Source organism: Mangifera indica, unplaced genomic scaffold, assembly GCF_011075055.1.
Source record: "Mangifera indica cultivar Alphonso unplaced genomic scaffold, CATAS_Mindica_2.1 Un_0014, whole genome shotgun sequence".
Lineage (NCBI taxonomy): Eukaryota > Viridiplantae > Streptophyta > Magnoliopsida > Sapindales > Anacardiaceae > Mangifera > Mangifera indica.
The window spans coordinates 110,554-131,915 of record NW_025401106.1 but is presented as its reverse complement, the minus strand read 5'-3'; the positions used below and the strand labels follow the sequence as shown (position 1 = coordinate 131,915).

Below are 21,362 nucleotides of genomic sequence, written 5' to 3'. Positions count from 1 at the left end.
TAGAGTTTTAAAAACTTAAATATTTATCTCTTATATAAATTTTTTTAAAAATTTCTTTTATATATAAGAGTAAAATCATTATTTTAATAATATTATTAAAAAATATTTAATTTTATCTTATTTTCTCTCCAAGATTTTGAAAACAAACACTTTTGTCTATACCTGAACTTTTTTAGTTTGAAAAATGACTATTTCCTCCCTACACCTAGTTTTTTTTTTTTTCTTCTCTAGCGACCTCCTCTGCCCACTCAAACCACTAGTCGACTCTCCCTTGCTGTTGGGAGATGAAGAGATGTCAACCTCGTCTTCGTTTGTTTGTCTGCTAATGAAGAGACGAATCATCCTAGTCTCTCTTTGTAGATGAACGCAGAGAGATATCTCTCTTCATCGACTTTGTCAACGTCTCTTCATCTCCTGATAACAAGGGAGAGTCGACTAATGGTTTGAGTGGGAAGAGGAGGTCGCTGCGGATGAAGCTGCGGTTGGAGAGGAGAGGAAAAAAAAACCTATATGTGGGGAAAAAAAAAAATAAGATGTGGGGAAAACAATACCATAGACCAAAACATTTCAATAATTGAGCAAACCATGTTAAACATTATTTGTCTCATTTGTTTTTCTTCTTCTTTATATTTATTTTTTGATACATCACAGTAGACTTACTTGAATTTTTTTATTGCTACTAACATAGTATATTTTGCTCAAGGTTTGAAATTACTTGTTTAAGTTGGTAAAAAGAAATCACATTAACAATATAGAAATTAATTAATTAAAAGATATTTTGAACATAGAAAATCTAAACTCATAATCAATCATTCAAAACCTTATCAGACTGGTAGGATCAAGACCAAGCCCAATTAAGGCATTCAAGTGGTTTGATTGCAATTCATTCTAGTCAGACCTATATGTTGATGTTAGCGTGAGTGTAAAATATTAAAATATTTTAGGGGGAGTAATGTTATGTACATCTAGTTTTGAGTATTTAATCGAGTATTTGGAGAATGAGTTATCATATAATTGGATGTTATTTTATTCTTAAAACAATATTGTGCATATCTATTCTGAATATACAAATGAGTGTATATGTGTGTCATTATGTGTTTGGATGTTATTTTATCTTTAATTCAAAATCATTCAATCACATAATAGCATATATTCGGTATATACTCATTTGTGTACTCAAAATAGAGTTGTTAAATGAACTGGGTCAACCTAAGGCGCTACCCAAGCCCTTTTAATTTAGCACAGTAGCAAGTTGTGTCAAGTCGTGTCGTGTTGTGTTGTGCCACTAGTCTAGCCTTTAGGCCTATAGATCGACCCAACTTGATCGAACCTGTAGCAATGTCTTTAAAAAAAATTTAAAATAAAAAGCTTTTGCACTCGCAGAAGCTATTAGCCATAAATTTTATTTTATTAAAATACATAAATATATAACTATATCTGACAAAATTTTTCAATAAACAATTAGGTGTACAACTTATTTTTTTCATATTAATTTTGTCAGTTTTTTACTTGTATATTGTATATATATTTCATATTTATTTTACATATTTATATTATGTTCTAAAATACTATAATTTTATTAAATAATAGATATTTAAAAGAAAATTATTTTAATTGGTTCAAATCATACATTGTTAGTTTGGTTTGAACCCTAAAATAGTTTAGTTTGGTTTGACATTTTTCCAACCCATTTTTTTAGTTTAGTTTGAAAAAACTTTCAAAGGCCGAAGGACTATTTCCCACCCAAAATATGTTGATTTTTCAAGTTTTCCTCTGTTAACTTTAAAAATCTAATTTACCTATCCATGAACGGTTAAACTTAACAGTTTTATCTATAATATTAAAAATCAACTTAAATTTAATTTTATTTTCTTCCCTAAACCCTAAAAACTAACAATTTTTCTCAACCCAAATTTTCAAAAACTGCATTTCCCCCCTAGAGTTTCCAAACTTTTAGATCCAATTTTTTTAGCAATGCAACTTTTAAATAATAGATATTTAAAAAAAATTATTTTAATTGGTTCAAATCATACATTGTTAGTTTGGTTTGAAACTTAAAATAGTTTAATTTGTTTTGAAAATTTTTCAAACCGTTTTTTTTTTGTTTAGTTTAAAAAAACTTTCAAAGGCCAAATGACTATTTCCCACCTAATGTATGTTGATTTCTCAAGTTCATCCCCGTTAACTTTGAAAATCTCATTTACCCACCCACAGACTGTTAAACTTAACGGTTTTATCTATAATATTAAAAATAAATTTAAATTTAATTTTATTTTTCCCCCTAAACTCTAAAAACTAACAATTTCCCTCAACCCAAGTTTTCAAAAACTGTATTTCCCCCCTAGGGTTTCCAAACTTTTAGATCTAATTTTTTTGGTGACGACCGACGATCTTCAAGCATCGTCTCTTCCTCTTTGGCGTCTCCTCCTTTCGGTCGTGCGACATCTCCTCCTCCTCGGCATCTTTGTCTTAACAAAGATAAGTTGTCTTCGTCAATGACGACGCTAAAGAGGAGGAAACGCCACACAACCAGAAGAAAGAGATGTCGGAGAGGCAGAGACGGTGCCTAAAGATCGTTAGTCATTGCCGAAAACATTAGATCTGAAAGTTTGGAAACCCTAAAGGGGGAATATAATTTTTGAAAACTTGAGTTGAAAGAAATTATTAGTTTTTAGGGGGAGAGAGAATGATATAACTAATTGACTCAGTTAATTTTAACCGCTCATGAGTAGGTAAATGAGATTTTTAAAGTCAACATATTTTGAGGAGACGAAAGAGGGGGGAGGTTGGTTTGGTGTGAGAAGGGAATAAAGTCCTTTGGCCAACTTTCACACCGTATCATACACACACCTACTCGAAATCCATGGGAGAGTAAGCAACTTACCTCCAGACTGATTTTCATTTGATTATATATTTAATTTATTTTTCATTTAACCTATTTTAGATAAAAGAATTTTTTTAACACAATTATTCTGATGCTGCGATGGGAGCCCAGTATTATACGAATTTGACCACCAAGCCAAAATTCATTTTTTGTTAAATTTAATCTCATTTAATATTTATTAATTAAATAAAAAAATTATTTTTAATACTTATTTATACAATACATCAATTTGATCATTGACCAATTAATTTAACCGATAATTGATTCGGACGGATTCTTTGACCAAGTCAATGCTAGCTCAATCGAAGTGTGAAAGCACGGGGATAATTACAGCGTTATTAAAGACTTACATATCTAGTGTTCTCCTTTGTGGCCAGGAGTGCATAAGACTTACATGGAATTCCAAAATTTTCAATCACCTAAATTTTATTATATCATCTATATAGTTATTAATTTCAAACAAATTTTTAGAAAATATATAAGATCTACATTTTAACTTCAATGTCATTTATCTTGTTATATGGTGTTTTTTTACCCATGAAACATTTGTCCGAGAAGTTTATTTTTATTTGAATCAACTCGAACAATTATAATCGATGATTAGTTATACAAAAAACAACCAAGTGTATATTATATCTACTGTCTAGAGGAGCAGATAGACCTTCCACTCTGTAGCAACAAGAACTCTACAAAGCACTAAATCTCCTCATCATCAATAAAATGATTTTCTTATTATTCTTCGTGTCTAAGAGAAAAACCTATATTTTCCTTCTCAATCACGATCATGTTAAATGCAATTATTCTATTTTAGTTAAGTTCTAATATAAATAAATCATGATAATCATATGTGAATTAGAAATACTTAGATCCTCTAATTTGAATTTAACTTTTTCATTTCAATAAAACTATACGTATATATTTTTAACATACAAATATATATATATATATATATGTGTGTGTGTATCATAATGTAATTAGATGATTTTAAATTAATGATAAAATAATACTCAATCACGTAATGATATATCTATATGTATACATATTTATGTATCAAAACTATATACACGTGATATTGTTCTTTCCAGTTTGTTCTCATTTTCATCCTTCTTAGAGTATCTCATATTTCAACATTAATGAATAAAACACCATGGTCGTAGGTTGTTTTACCATGGGGCTAAACTAAGTTAAAAGTTCTCGTCCCCTAATTTTCTTTACGTCTAAGGTATCTTACGTTAAACTGAATAGTAGAATTCATTATCAAATCCTCAAAATTGTTATCTTAGTCTACCTAACGCTAGCCCTTAGATTGGACACATAAGTTGATAATGAGAAATCTCATCAACATGTTTTATTCCCTCACACAGTACATATAAGAAGAACTATATATTATGTTGAAGTATTGAACTCTTTATTATTTACTTTTAAATTAGGCCAAATGACTTATTCCCACCCAAGGTATAGTATAATCCAAAATTGATATCTACTAATTTTCAAAAATCCAAAATCCTACTCATGAGCTAATTTTTGCTTAGATTTCCAATTAGAATTAGAGATAAAATCATCATTTTGATTATATTATTAAAAATATATATAATTTCTTAATTTTCACCCATAAGTTTGAAAAACTAATAATTCCACCCTGGTTAGAGTTTTCTAGTTTTGAAAAGTTGCATTCCCCCTCCCCCAAAACCTAGGGTTTTCTTTCCACTCCTCTCTGGCAAGATCTCCAACCACCGACGAGCTCTGCGAAACTTCCTAACCCAGCCATCACTGTTATCTTGATTCGTCTGAATTAGACGAATCTAGACTAATCCAGATGGTCTGAATGATGATAACATCGTCCAAATGAAGTGTCATTTGGTGACACTTTCATTGTCCAGACGAAGCATCGATCAAACAAAGATTGTCTAGCCCACGCTTTGTCTAGACGATGCCTTTATTGTCCAGATTGTTTGGATTTTGTAGAGGTCATCGGTGGCTAGAGATGTCGCCAAAGAGGAGAGGAAAAAAAACCCTATGTTTTGAGGGGCAGGGGGTGGGAATGCGACTTTTCAAAATTAGAAAACTTTAACTAGAGGTGATATTATTAATTTTTAAAACTTATGGATGAAAAATAATGAATTATATTACTTTTTAATATTATTATCAAAATAACGATTTTGCTTCTAATCTTAATTGAAAATTTTAATAGAAATTAGTTTATTAGTGGGACTTTGAGTTTTTTAAAGTTAGCAAGTATCAGTTCTATATTACACTATACCTTGGGTGAAAATAAGTCTTTTGACATTTAAATTAAATGATTTCTAGTAAGAAATTCAAGATATATATACTTATTTGACATTCTTAATATTTCTTATTACTCTATATTATTTTAATTATCTTTATATAAAACTCACATTCTAAGTCTAAGAATACATAAAAAAAAAAAAATAAAATAAAATAAAATTATGTGTATAAAAAATATGTATGTATAATATTCCTAAAAATATATATATAACTAAATAGTGTTAATTAGAGCATGGTTTTTGTTAGAGTTGAAACCGTGGGAACAATTTATTTAGGAAATAAGACATTTTTTATTGTATTAATATTAATTAATAATGATAATAATACTCTATCAAAGTATTTAAATATAAACAATATTATATGTATATATTTTTATAAAATTTGAATATACAAATATTATGTGATCATATGATTAAATATTATTTTATTTTAATTTAAAATTATATAATTATATAATGATATACCAAAATTATATTAATAAAATTATGTGAAGTTATTTTAAGTATATAAATATATTCACATTTATATTTGTTATTATAAAATCAAATGATTTTAAATTAAAAATAAAATAATATTTAATTATATAATAATATATATAAATATATATATCTTTTATATCTAAAATAAATAAATATAATATTGCTAAAATTATATACAAAACATTTACTTATAATTTTATCGGTTGGACATTAGGTGCTGATTTGTTTTATTTTGACTTTTGTCCGACGGTATCTCACGCTTCAAACTCAAGCAAAGTCAGGTTGATGCGGTGGCGCTTTCAGCCAGCCGCCTCGCACGTGCGTTACGCGTTATTCCTTTTTTATCCACGAGTACACAGTGCACATATAAGGTATAAAGAATCAAACCAGTGATTTTAAAATCAAAGCGGATGATTGAATTAGTTATTTCAGTAGTTTACAATTTGACTGATCCACTGAAATCTAGCTAATTTAATTTATTATTAAGTTGTAATAAAATTTTCAAATAATATTATATTAATAAATCAAATTTGTTTAAAAATTTACAAAAAATAAAATTAATCAGGATATCCAGATTTATAGGAATTAGAACATATTTTTTTTAAGGATTGATAATTATTTATCTGATTTCAATAAAACAATTAAATAAAAAAAAATCTTCATCTTATGATACAGTAAAAAAGAATGATTATACAAGTCATTTGTTATAAAAAATATTTCAATAGATGTGAGATACATTTTCTTATTTTTAATTTTATTTTTATACTTATGTTTTTCTTATATATATTTAAAAATTCATCTAATCTAATTTAAAATAATCAAATTATTTAAAAATAATTAAAATATTTTAAAAATATCTTAAATTTTAGTTATATTCGATTCTATTAGTTTTAATTTGTTGATTTGATTTATTAGTTTTTATCATATTTAACTAAATCAATAATTAAACTAAATTTTTATATTAACTTAATTAAATTTAACACTAATTTTTGATAAAATCAATTAAATCGATAGTTTTCAATATAAAAAATCAAACCCACAGCACTAATATTATTTCTTTCACTCACTATAAATATAAATAATTAATTTAATTTCTGGCAATATTCAGAATAATAAATGATAAAGAAAAGAAAATTGTTTTACTCACTCTAGCCTTGTCCATTTGCGGTACTGGTTTGCCTATATAGTAATAGACTGATACAGCTTTGTTCTAAACTTCATATATTTCAAGACTTGAAGTTTGAGCCTCTCTCTCTCTCTCTCTTTTTCTTTGTCTTTCCCATTTACCAGTTATCTTCTTCTAGCTTGAGCAATCTGCAGATTTATTTAAGTTATTAATTAATTGAATTGATTGATTATCAAGGATGGGAAGGCAGCCTTGTTGCGACAAAGTTGGGTTGAAGAAAGGGCCATGGACTGCTGAGGAAGACAAGAAGCTCATTAACTTCATCCTCACCCATGGCCAATGCTGCTGGAGAGCCGTTCCTAAGCTTGCAGGTTTCACTTCCTTTCATAAACTTTCTCGAGAAAAACAAAAAAAGAAAAAGAAACACATCTTGATGATGGTGTTTCTTGAACTCATCAGGAATTTTTTTTTCTTTGTTTTCCTTTTTCTTTTTTCAGGGGGTGGGGGGGTGTGTGGGTGGGGTTTGTGGTGGGTTGTGTTTTGGCTTAATGATCGAGAGATATGAATAATTGTTGAAAAAAGAAGGCATGAACAAAAAAGCTGACCACTACTTAATTAATTAATGCAGAAATAAGTTGACAAATAATTAACAATATGTTTATGGATATTGCAGGCCTATTGAGGTGTGGGAAAAGTTGCAGACTGAGATGGACAAACTATCTTAGACCTGATCTGAAAAGAGGTCTTCTTTCAGAATATGAAGAACAAATGGTGATTGATCTCCATGCTCAACTTGGCAACAGGTTCCCTTCGTCTTCTTCTTGCCTTCTTTCATCTTTCTAGCAAATGGGTTTTTGTCTGTTTTCAACTTTGTCATGTTACTGCACTTGCCGACGTAACTTTCGTATTGTCCTAGAGCTTGCTCTTTTGGCAGTATTGTTTTAATTTTTCTAACTTTGACTTGGTCTTTTTTTCTCGTAGTGATAACTTCATTAGAAAATTCTACTACTTTCAAGTGTCATTAATTAACACATGAACTAATTTTAATGAAGTCTTTTAATTTACAGATGGTCTAAAATTGCTTCTCATCTTCCTGGAAGAACTGATAATGAAATCAAGAACCATTGGAACACCCACATCAAGAAAAAACTAAGAAAAATGGGCATTGATCCTCTCACTCACAAGCCTCTTACAATTACTGATCAACAACAACCCCAGAAAAATCAACTGGAAATTCATCAAGAAGTTAAAAAACAAACACAGCCACAAGAATGTTTGGCGAACAAGGAACCTGAAAAACCGCCACAGTCATCAATCACCGAGGGGAATAAATTAGAGGAAGGAGACAAATTTGAAACAATGGACGTCATGGAGAACAACAGCAGTTTTTGCACTGATGATGTTCCGTTGATTGAACCCCACGAGATTGTTGTGCCATCGACTTCATCTTCATCGTGCTCATCGAATCATTCTTCTTCGGATCATTCATCCAATTTCTTGGACGAATGGCAACTTCCTGCAGATTTCCAGTGGCTCAACATGAACATAAGCTTATGGGACGATGACTTTAGCAGTTGCTGGGATTTGTTTATCAATGATGAAGTTGACAGAAGAATGGCTTTTGATCATCAAGAATCTTCGAAATATGGGCTCTTGTAAATTGGAATATTCACATGGTCGGGATTTGTCACAGAGATGAAGATAGTCAATCAAAATATCCCCGAAAATTGAAACCCCATTTTTCTTTTATTTAGTTCTCTGTTCTCTTTTACGGTTTGGAAAAAAGACACAAAATAAACTATTTTTTGCACAATGAATGAATGAAAGTATCATGGATTGTCTATTCAGAACATGTCATGCCTCGTGTATATATATATATATATATATATATGATATATTATTATATAATTTTTTAATTTATTTACTCAATCATATTATAATATAATTAAGAGAACGTTTAATTGAAGGAATTAAATATTATTCTGATAATTTATTTTTTATTATTTATATTATTTTATTACTTTGTTTGGTTTATAGATAATAAAAATTTTGGTAATCTTCTATTACCAATTATAATGTGATAGATAATATAAAAAATAATATGATTTCACCTCTACTTTAAAGATTAAAATATTAGCAAGGTAATTTTGATTTTATTATAATTATAACATTATTTATTAAATTTTTAAAGATAAATAATTTTATTTTCAATTCATATAACAAATAATATAAAAATATTTAAAATAATTATATCTAACAATATTTAAGTAAAATAATATAAATAATTTTATTTTTAATTAATATAATAAATAACATAACAAATGTTTTAGAATAATTATACTCAAGGGTATTTAAATAAAATAATATACTAATATTTTTTATTACTTCTAACTAAATATAATAATTATTTATACATATTCATTTTATCAACTATAGTAATAATTTATATTTAGTAATTTTTAAATAAATCTATCTTAAAGGTAATTTTTTAATTTTGATAGTAAAATATTTCTCAAAATCAAACGCTCTTTAAGTATTCAATTAAATACTTAAAACTAAATATACATAATTTAATACACAAGTTATTATCCAAGGAGTAATGTTATATATATATATATATATATATATATATATATATACACACACACTCCTTCAATACATAATTTAGATATACAAATTATATGTAATTATATGATTAAGTATTGTTTTATCTTTAATTTAAAATTATCTAATTATATATATATATATATATATATATATATATATATATATATATATATATATATTATTATTTTGAAACTCAAATTATATTTTAAAAATATGTACATAAAATTTTATTGTTATATGAGAAATTACGTAGTTTCAATTCACTTGTCTATTAATTCTATTGTCATGTATAAACAATTTTGTAAGAATACTTATGAGTAGATAAATTATAACAATAAAATTATGTGTATAAATTTTATACACAAATAATAATGTAATATTATTTTATTTTTAATTTTTAATTATTTAATTATATGATAATATAATATTTTTTATATAAATATATATGGGAAAGCTTGTCCTTTAACACATGAAAAACAATCATTTTCATGAAAATTTAATTCCGTATACGAATAACACTTATCTTTACTCGGCGAATATTACAAAGATCGCTTTGTCTTGCAAGCTAAAACCGTAGCCATTGAGTTACAATGACATGGGTCCAACCGTATATTATCATACAAAAAATTTAAATAATCAACGTTGAAATTGTTCAGTAAATTTTATTTATTGCAAAAATCTCAAGATGAAATCTATTTATAATTTCCTTCCTTTTGACAATGAGACCCAATCTGATGCAAATGGGTTGTGAATATACTTTGTAAATACGGTTATATAAATAAAATAGAACGATGCGATGGTTACATATTTTTTAGGCCAAAAGACTTATTTTCATCCAAGGTTTGATGAAAACCAAAATTTATACATGTTAATTTTTAAAAACTTATATATTCATTATTCTGTTAAAATTCATTGTTAGAATTAAAGGTAAAAATATTATTTAACTAAAAATATTAAAAAATCTAAAATTTCATTACATTTTTCTTTTATTACTTTACAAAACTAATATTTTTTCATATCCAAAGTTTAAAAAGCAACCATTTCCCCCTTAAGGTTTTTTTTTCCCTTTTTTAGCGACAACCACCACTTTGGCTGATGGATGCTATAATCTTCCTCTCCCTTCGATATACTCTTGTCAATATCCATTTTCGTCAAATGAAGATGAATTCATCTTTGTTTAACAATGACATAAAGACGAATCATCTTCGTTTTCTTGGACAAAAGAAGACGAATCATCTTCATCCATCTAGACAATGGTCGAATGAAGAACTTTTTTGTCCAACTGTTGTCTGGACAGAAGAAGACAAATCGTTTACATCCATCCAAGGAGACAAAGCCTCGTTAGACAAAGATGAATCCGTCTTCGTACAACAAAAATATACGATGACATGGGCAAATCAACAAAGAGGAAGATTATAGCGTCTGTGGTTGTCGGTGGAGAAGAGACCTCAAAACCGTAGGGGGAAATTGCCACTTTTTAAACATTGAGTGGGAGAAAGAGTTAGTTTTCAAACTGAAGAGGGAAAATTTAATAAAACTTTAGTTTTTAAATTTTTTTTGTTAAAGGATAATTTTATCCTTAATTTTAACTGAGATTTTTAACAAAATTTTATTCATGGGCAAGACTTTAAGTTTTTGAAAATTAAATAATATGAATTTGAAATTACACCTAACCTTGGGTGAGAACATAATAGCAATGTATGTGCACATAATATTATAGAAATACAAAATAAAAAATGTGATCACAAATATTTATGATTTGCCATACAATTAACTGAAACGAAAATTGTTGATTCTTTGAGAAGCATGAAATTGAATAATATTGTGTTGCTCTGAACTTATGTCAAACAAACTTACGAGGTTTGTATGGTATGATTTGTTTAATTTAATTTAATTTATTAGATTAAATAATCAATTATAACATATGGTATGTGAATAATTTAATTATGAATTATAGTCACAATTTTAGATTATAAACTTAGTATGATTAACTCTTTTTAATTATTGAATTATTAGATTTAACAAATTTTTTTATGCAAAAGTTAAAATATTAAGTATATTTCACAATTAGATTATGATTATTCAAATTTAATAATCATAAATCATACTAAAAATTCAAAAGATTGATTAGCATATAATCATAATCCATAAACTGTGCAGACATTTAATAATCCAATATTAGTTGAGATAAAGACTTATCATTTTTGTCTGAAGACAAAAAATTGTTTTTGTCAATAAGTAATGGTCGAAAATAGAGTGGAATTAAAAGAAAACCTAAGAAAAAAGAAGAACTCTGCCACCACGAAGGAGCCAAACTAAGATGAACTATTTTTAACTTGAATTTGGTTTGATTTCAAAACGAACAAAAACTTCTAACTTAAACTCAATTTCAATTCAAACTAAACGAATTTAAATCAAACTGAATTAAGTTAACTTTTAAGCCTCAACCGATTTGATTCGAATTCAACACTAATTCTTAGATAATGAGATAAATATCTTAAAAGTCAATGTCTATCGCTTGAAAATAAATTTTTAGCTAAATAACATTGACTCCAAATCCCTTACAATATTTAATTGTGTTGACCTAGAATTGTTTTTTTTTTTTTTTATACATGAGATATAATATAATTATTGAGTTCTTCGAATCATACATACCAATAAAATGGTCAAAAACAAGTGAAAAACCGTGTACTTAATAAATTAATTTTTATTTTGCTAAAATTTAAACCTTTTTTTATAGAAATAATTAAAATTATCAAGTAAGAAAATTTTGAAGTCTCAGGCTGTGTTGCCAAACCGTGGAAATTTGTCGAATATTTTTACAGCAAGATTTTACTAAAGATCAATATAAGCCAACGGCATTTTTAAAATGAGTGACAAGTCAAGCTATAAAATTCCTTTAAAAATATATTAAATCCCACGTCCTTATAATACTTTTAAAAGATATTTGGTTTGAGTATTATGAGTATTTTATTAGATTTATAGATAATAAAATATTTTAATAATATTATATTATTAATAGTGATATAATAAATAATATAAAGATAATCTGACTTCAATGATTAGTCTAAGTAATGAGAAGAAAGACTTTTCTTATGAAAAGTTAGAGTTCAAATAACATGATCTTTCACATGTAAAAGGTTAAAGTAGATCTAGTCACTATACCTTAAGATACAGTAATAAACATTACTGAAACTAAACGCATCCTAAATTATCCATAACTAATGCAAACCTAACGATAAATTATGAGACCCTACACACAAGCAAGAAAGCTAAGAATCTAGAAAAGTTGAATTAGATTTTTAAAATAAGAAAACCTTGACCCAATGCATATAATTGACGCGAACCAAAAGTGTAAAAACTTTGACCAAATGATTATAGATACTCATGAACCAAAGGTATAAAAACATTGATCTGACGTCTATAATTGACATGAACTAAATGTACAAGTTGACACCACATTCTAAAATAAAAAAGAAGGAGAGTGATAGGTCAAATTTGAAAGGCGCAAGAAAATATTTTTTGATAAATTTATGAATTCTCAAAAGAATCAAAAGAAAATATTTCACAATTTCATTACATCAATGTGTATCATCTATTCTAGGGATACACCTTTATTTATAGTCCTAATCTAAATAGAATAATAACAATCTTATAGATTATAATAATTATTTAATTATATTATGATATATTTATATATATTTTTGTATATCAAAAAAAAAAAATATATATATATATATATATATATATATATATATATATATATATATATATATATATATATATATATAAAATTTTATTTAGCATAAAAACATGTAAAACAAGTGCTTCACCAGTCAATCAAATTTGTTGACTTTGATAAGTAAGAGACAGAAGAAATCCACTAATTAGACAATAATTAATAAACATATAAAAAGATAGAGAAATTTTGTCATGTCCTCTTTCATAACATGAAGATTTTTATAAAAATGTGCATACAAGAATGTGACTTGTTTTTTATTTTCTTTGGTCTTTTGGGGCCACTCATCCATCAGTCTTCCTCTTTGTCGTAACTTTCAACTTAACCGCAATTTGCTTTCACACTCCATTTTTCATTTTTCATGTCTTCGTCGTCTCCGTTTAGGTTTATTGTCTTCTTCTCCTAACCAAAATTAATTACCTTTTCAATTTAAATTTTATTCATCAGTCAATATAGACATTGGCAACTTCCTGTTCTTTTTCTACCACTAACAAACAAAGACGATAAAGGCTGAAGACCAACGAACGATGATGAAGAATGAAGGCAACGAATCAAAGATGATAAGATTTATCTTCGTCAAATCAGCTTCGTTTTTCATCGATTCAACTTTGAAAGAAGATAAATCGCACAACCGAAGCTTTATTTGTAGCTGATTCAACGGACGACGAATCTAGAGAAGTTGATGAAGATGACGAGTTTTATGTCTTCGTTTGTTTTTTCAATGACGTTTAGATGATTCTTCCTCATTTGTTTCTTTGACCATCTACAGTGTCTCTATAGCAGTTAGAATGGGAAGATGGGTGGGAAGCGTCGACTATTGGCTAGGATGAAAGAGGTGGCTAGAGAAGAGAAAAAACCCTAGAGTGAAATGATAACTATTCAAACTTTATGTGGGAAGATTTGAAACTAAAGGCACAATGTTTCTTTACATTTAATTTTATAAGTTGTCGAAAGGGATAGAAAGAGTAGAAGTTGAGAAATTCATCTACCATACAAGGACCGTAGTTTGTAATTTTTATTTTAATTAGATATTTTTTAAATATATAGTATAGAGGTATAATTATATTTATCGATATATTAAAATTAATATGATAAAAAATTTATAATTATTAATTGCTTATTTAACTAAATATACGTGGAGGAAGTTTATACAAACAATATGAATACTAGATTACTAGTAGATAGGGGTGACACTGTAAAAAATTATGTTTTTAAAAGCGGATTGAATTAATAAGTTTGATCAGTTAAACTTTAAATCAATTTATAATTCGATCCAGTTTCATAATTTACTCTTATCTATATATAAATATTAATTTATTTAAAAATCAATTAAATTCGATAAATCTATTGAACCAAAATAATTATTTAAAATTAATAATTTAAAATTAATTTTTTTATTTATATGATAAAAGGTTAATTATTTAATTAACATACTTAAAATTATATTTTTTATTTAAAAAATATAATAATTTAATAATAAATTTAATTAATTAATTGATCGGTTAAATTTCAATGTGAATTTAAAAACATTTATAGAAAGGGACGCGTGGGAAACCATTCGCCAATTTGGGTACATGTGGGTCCTACTGGAGAAGTCACGTGGGAGGGAGGCTTTCCATCCAACCGCTGACAAACGCGTGGAACAGAATTCACGGAGATAGAGAGATAGCGGATAACTGACAAGTAGGTGCCAGACAGCTTAAAATACAAAACTAAACAAAGTCCAAATTGACGGAAGACACATGTCCCTTTCTCACAACTTCAGTCAACTTGAGTCAACTTCAGATTGCAATGCACTACATGAAACCACACTGCAACGATTCTGTGTCCCATTCCTCACGATAACACAACAAACATCACCAGAAAGAATCATGACGATTTTTATTTTTTATTTTTTTTTAGCCTCAATAACAAATTTAAAGACGAGTTTACCCTTATATAATTAAAGAGGATTTTTTTATAATATATCTAAAAACATTTGAATAAATACGCTGTTACTTATATTTAAAAATATTTTAAACTGTTAGATAAAATAAATTTTGTACTCTAATATTATATCAAAAATATATTAAAAATATAAAAATTAAAATCTATATTACACAAAATCAATTGATTTATATTAAAGTCTAATTTATCTTATTTATATATTATTTATTTTACTTATTTTTATTAGACATGAGTTATTTTTCTTGTTTACGTGGCTGATAATTACAAGTATTGATTTTAATTATAGACTCAAGTATTTCAGAATTTTAAAACCCATTACAACCTATAAGATTGTGCAATTATATATATATATATATATATATATATAATATTTATTTTTTAATAATAATATAATTAGCTAATCAAAATATATATTTTTTTCTTGATGAAAGATATATATTATGATTTCGATTAACGGTGATATATCATAATTCTTTCGAATTTAATTGCTTGTAATTTATTAGTTTAATCTAAATTTATAGTTTATAGATGTAATATAATTTTTTGCTATCATTAATACAAATTATACTATTTATGATTAAATCTTCACGTTACTAAATAATATTAAAAAATATAAATATCTATTATATTTGTGAAATTCTAACTTATTCAGTATAATGATTATAGATTCAACTATTATATTTCAATATTTATCTTTCTGATCAAACTGAACCAGGGTCCGTAGTTTAAAATATATATATATTACATGACTAACCTTAAATTAAATGTCACTTGAACATAAAAATTACCATCTTTTACGTCAGCCTTACATAAATAACTGAGAATTCAAAGATATCATTACATGGCTTGAAGAACTAAAAGAAATTTTTACATCAAGATTTATGAAAAATTTAGGTTAGGTAAGAAGTACTTGTTTACAAATGATGTGAATTCAAAGAAGCATCTATCGTGAGAAATGGTTTCACTAGACCATCGTAAATTTGTTGAATTCAAGTTTCTTGAAATTGAGATCGTGATTCATGTGCATGAGGTCACATTAATTCTCATAAAGAAACAAAAATTAAGGACATGTGAAACAGGACGATGTTCCCTCAAGAATATGATATACTATCTGAACAAATGACTTCAAATCAAAGGAAAAGAGTGGTGGAAGTTCATGAATTATAAAGAATCCGATTGATTCTTAGATAGATTTATCCTCTAGATTTATTTATTTTATTGAAAAAATATTTTTATATAGAATAATGCATTTTCTTCAATCTATTATTAGTCAGAAAATCTATTAATATCTATTTTACATTAATGAATCAATTGGTAACCATAGTAATTAAATCTCGTATTATATTATTTATTAAAAATTTAATTTTTTGAATCGTGTATAATGTATAATAAGATATGTCTTTTGGAAAATAAAAAAATACAATACTAATAAAACAAACTAATATATCGTCATTTTAAAAAATATTACAAATATTCGTAAAATTTTAAAATTTATCATATACACATTTATTGTATCATTAGTTTTTCTAAAAACGTTTATCAATTTGTATTTATAAAATATATCGTATTCTAGGATACATATCGTATTGTAAAATGCATTCATTTTATTATATTAATTCAATACACCTTAAGATATATATCATTTTTCATCTGTATTATATTAAATCATAAGATACGTATTATATATTATAAAATATTGGTACCCATATTGATAACTTCCTTCTGTTAGAAAGAGCAAGCATGGGGAAGAAGAGGACGAAAACATTTGGTAGCATTGACAATTAAAATATGAGAAATGAGTAATACTATGTATACTTATTTTAGGTATATAATTATATATACACTTATATGCGTTATTATATTATTGAATTTTATTTTATTTTTAATTTAAATTTTAAAATTATTTAATTATATGATGATATATGTAAATATTTATATATTTATGTGTTTAAAGTGAATATATAGAATTTTATTTACGAGAAAGAGCAAATTGAAGAAGGTGGCAAATTCTGTAATTAGTGAGTAATCAGCTCTCTCTTTCACTTTTCATTATTTTACAAGAGAGAAAGAAGAAGAAGAGACAGAGCAAGCAAAAGAAATGTCTATGAAGCATGGTTTGATTGTGTCGGTTCTTCATCTGCATCTCACCGGGGCGGTTCCCGGAATCATAGGGCGGCCGGCCCACGCGCACCGATTCCATTGGAGATTTCAGTGGGGTTTGGGACCCTCTACCAACCCAAACTTTTATTAGGTTTTCTGCCATATCTCATCATGAGTATTACTGAATCAATGCTGAAATGATTGTGATGTACATATATATTTTTCATATGATCGCAATTCACCAACCCTGATCTGACATTCATCACATTCGCACCGCATTGTTTACGTAATACTGACAATCCATAAATTTTAAGGATATTTGATTTAAAAAATATTTTATTAAGAGTATTTTAAACACAGTTTATGGTAAAAATAGGTGAGAATAAATTATTATTATTATTATATTTGATAAAATTTAATAAAATTAGATAAATATAAATAATTATTGTATTTAATTAAAGATAATAAAAGAATATTAGTATATTATTTTATTTAAATTTTTTTAGGTATAATTTTTTAAAATATTTTTTATGTTATTTATTATATTAATTGAAAATAAAATTATTTTATCAAAAGATAATAAATAAGAGCATAGTTATAATAAAATCAAAATTATTTTAATAATCTTTTAATACCTAAGGTGGAGATGATGATCAGATTATTTTTTATATTACTTATCATATCACCATTTGTAACAGAAAATTACTATAATTTTTTATATTTATAAACAAAACAAAACAATATAAATAATAAAATATAGATTACTAGAGTAATCTTTAATGTTTTTAAACCAAACGACCTCTTAGGGTTTCTATATTGGTCATTTCTTTGTCTCTAATATATTATAGAGCTTTAAAATATATTAAGTCTATAAGCATGAAAGTCGAAACTTATATTATACAAAACTAATTGATTTTATGTAATATGAATTTTGATTTCTATACTTATAAGTACAATATCTTTCTACATTATATTATAGTCCAAAACCAAATGAATGAGTATAATAATCTAAAGTGATCTTAGATATCAAGTGATAATATACTCAACCAAACAGCCGGTTTAATAGTCTATGAGGGTGGTTGCACATAACACACCAGTCACACTGAGCCAAATGACTATGAGAGTTGTATTTGAGAGAGAGTGTTAAACTAAAAAGTCTTATATCAAATTAGAACAATATAGGTGTAGTAAATTGAATATTAACATACTCTAATTAATTTTGTATAATATGAATTTCGATCATCACATTCATATATATTTATATATACGGAGAAAATATGACTCAAGCAACCCACTTATGCTACGTAGCCATACAATAAGTTTTACACTAAAAAAAAAAAGTAGCTCTTTTTAATTAAATTTAAAAACCCATCAAATTTCATATATTCCAGCTTATAACACATTTTATCTGATAAATATTGATCATACCTGGAGTCAGAAGTTGAGACTCTTTTTTAATATGCTTATTTTTTTCTTTCTTTACGTGCGTGGGTTAGCTTTATTTCTCTATTTTTTAAATATGCTTAACACACACACACCCCTTAGAAAAAAAGAACCGAAAAAAGCATCAATTTCTCATATTCCTGTAACACATTTCAACAAATATTGATTAACCACCGAGTAACAAGTAGAAAGTATTTTTCAGTGTGCTCATTTTGATCTTGGTTAACTTGATTTTCTCTAATTTCTTTTCATGTGTAGTTCATACCAATTCTAGAATATGTACTATCTAAACCTCAGAAAAATGAAATAAAATACTCAACTATCACTCATTCTGTTGTTGCAAGGGAAAAATTGAAAAACTTCAAAGGACTGTTTGGTTTGGATAATCTTTTTAATACAAAAAATAAAATATTAGTGTAAGGATAAATTATTTAAAAAATTATTGAATAAAAATTATTATTATATTTAATAAAAATTACTAGACATAAATAATTATTATGTTTGATTGGTTGTAATAAAAGAATAACTTTATATTATTTTACTTAAATATCAAAAAGATTATTGGGTATAATTATTTTAAAATATTTTTCATGTTACTTGTTATAGTAATTAAAATCAAGGCTACTATCTCCTAAAAATTAATGATAATTTTTTAATATTAAAAGTGAAAATGATAATCGAAGAACTCCTATATTTTTGTCATATCATCATTAATAATAAAAAATTATCAAAATCTTTTATTATTTAACAACTAAATAAGATGATATCAATAAAAAATAGATTACCGATTTAATTTTTCATTCCTATGAACCAAACTCTCTTTTCAGATGTGTGTACATATATATTTGAAGTACTGGATTCAAAATTATTCATAGCTGTAAAGTCCACCGGCTATGGCTCCGACATACATGTGATCAGGCAAAGTGTACACGCAGTTTATAATATGTGGACTCCTGGAATCTGGTTCTCATGGCGTCCAAAAACTGGGAGAATGAGTGGAGATCAAATCATAATGTTCTTTCTTTGTGTTTATCATCTCTGATAATAAGTCAAGCTCTACTGCTAGCTCTTCCACCAAAACACTTTGAGAGGAAATAAGCACTTCGTCATGACATTAAATTAAATTACAACAATCCCAGTCAGTCCCACCGACCAAGGACACAACAAACAGGAATTTAGGTTATCATGCTTTTGCAGTACATTTTACAATTTTATGCCTATATTTATATATTCAATTTGTCCATCATGGTTATGATAGAAAAGCTTTTCGTATTGTATTCTTTATTCTCTCTACAATGGTATTTTAATGCATGCCCCATATCCATTTTTACAGGTTTAAGTATATCTTGTCTTCTCTACTCTCATCGATCACTTTATTTTGCTTATTCTACAACGTTCCTCTATTTGTTTTATAAGTTACATTGCTTCATTGACTACATCATTAGAATCTATATATATATATATATATATATATATATATATATATATATATATATAAGTTATGAAAGGGAGATGACCAATTATTATTTGGTTCACTTTAATAAATATATGTTGGATAAATATCAGAAATATAAGATTAAGACACATAACCCTAGGCATGTTTTTTGGGATTTTGCTTTAGTCTTTGAAATGATCGATTAGATTTGGCGGCAGGTTGAAGTTGGCAGGTGTGTGTATTATTATTTAACACATCACCAAATGGGGCTATAACAAGGGCTATTTCTTTTTGAGTTTTTAAGGTGCTTTTCATTTGTGGTTTCTTTGGAATAACATGCTTAGTTGTAAACCACCTCTAAATTGTCTTTCCTAATTTGAACCCATAGACTTGTTTTTTGGTGAAGCTTATTTATTTTGGATCATTTTCTCCATTGTCATCACTGTTGGAGACCAAAAAGATGATGAAGATTCCTTAATGTTTATGTGGGTATTCACTCATCATTGTTTCCAAGACAAATTGTTTTTCATTTTAATATTAACTATCCACCCCCTTTCTTGTGGTTTTGTTTATATGATTATATACTTTAGTCATTTAACTTAAAAAAAAATTGTATTGATCCCTCTGTGTTGTAAGCAACTACATCTTTTTTTAGTTTAGGATTGTGATCATTTGGAATGAATAATATTTCATATTTGTTGTTAAATGAAATAATTTAAAAAATAAATATAAATAATAATTTTATTAATATAATAAAATTATATAAAATTTGGGTGAATGGATAAATGGGTAATATTATGTGTACCAACTTTAAATATATAAGTAGACACATATATGTATATTATTATATGATTAGATATTACTTTATCCTTAATTTATAATCATTCAATCACATAACGATACACTTATATGTGGATAATATAATTTGAGTAATATTGTACGTATCTACTTTGAGTACATAAATACTTACACACTTATATGTGTCATCATGTGATTGAATGTTATTTTATCTTTAATTCAAAATTACCCAATTATATAATGACATATATTAAGTGTATACTCATTTGTATACTTAAAATAAATATGTATAGTTTTATTAGTATAATTTTGTTGATAAATAATGTGGTCAAGTGGAATATTTACATATAAATGATGTAAGCTCAAACATCAGCAACAATATAAATATATATTTTCCACTTTATTTGTTATTGTGATAGGTCTCTCCTCTCCATCATTCGGGGACACTTAAATTGGTAAAAGTGATGTGAATCCGAAGCTTGAGTTCAACTTAATCATACCCACTTTTTCATCAACTA

At 26.5% G+C, this 21,362-nt stretch overlaps 1 protein-coding gene across 1 annotated transcript; it reads left to right on the top strand.

Moving 5' to 3' along the window:
• The first annotated feature begins 6,868 nt into the window (after positions 1-6,868).
• Positions 6,869-8,625, top strand: LOC123205757 (transcription factor MYB20-like). Its single transcript, XM_044622786.1, has 3 exons — positions 6,869-7,146; positions 7,449-7,578; positions 7,843-8,625. The coding sequence occupies exons 1-3, from the start codon at positions 7,014-7,016 to the stop codon at positions 8,432-8,434; spliced, it is 855 nt and encodes a 284-aa protein (XP_044478721.1). The 5' UTR covers positions 6,869-7,013; the 3' UTR covers positions 8,435-8,625.
• The last annotated feature ends 12,737 nt before the right edge of the window (positions 8,626-21,362 follow it).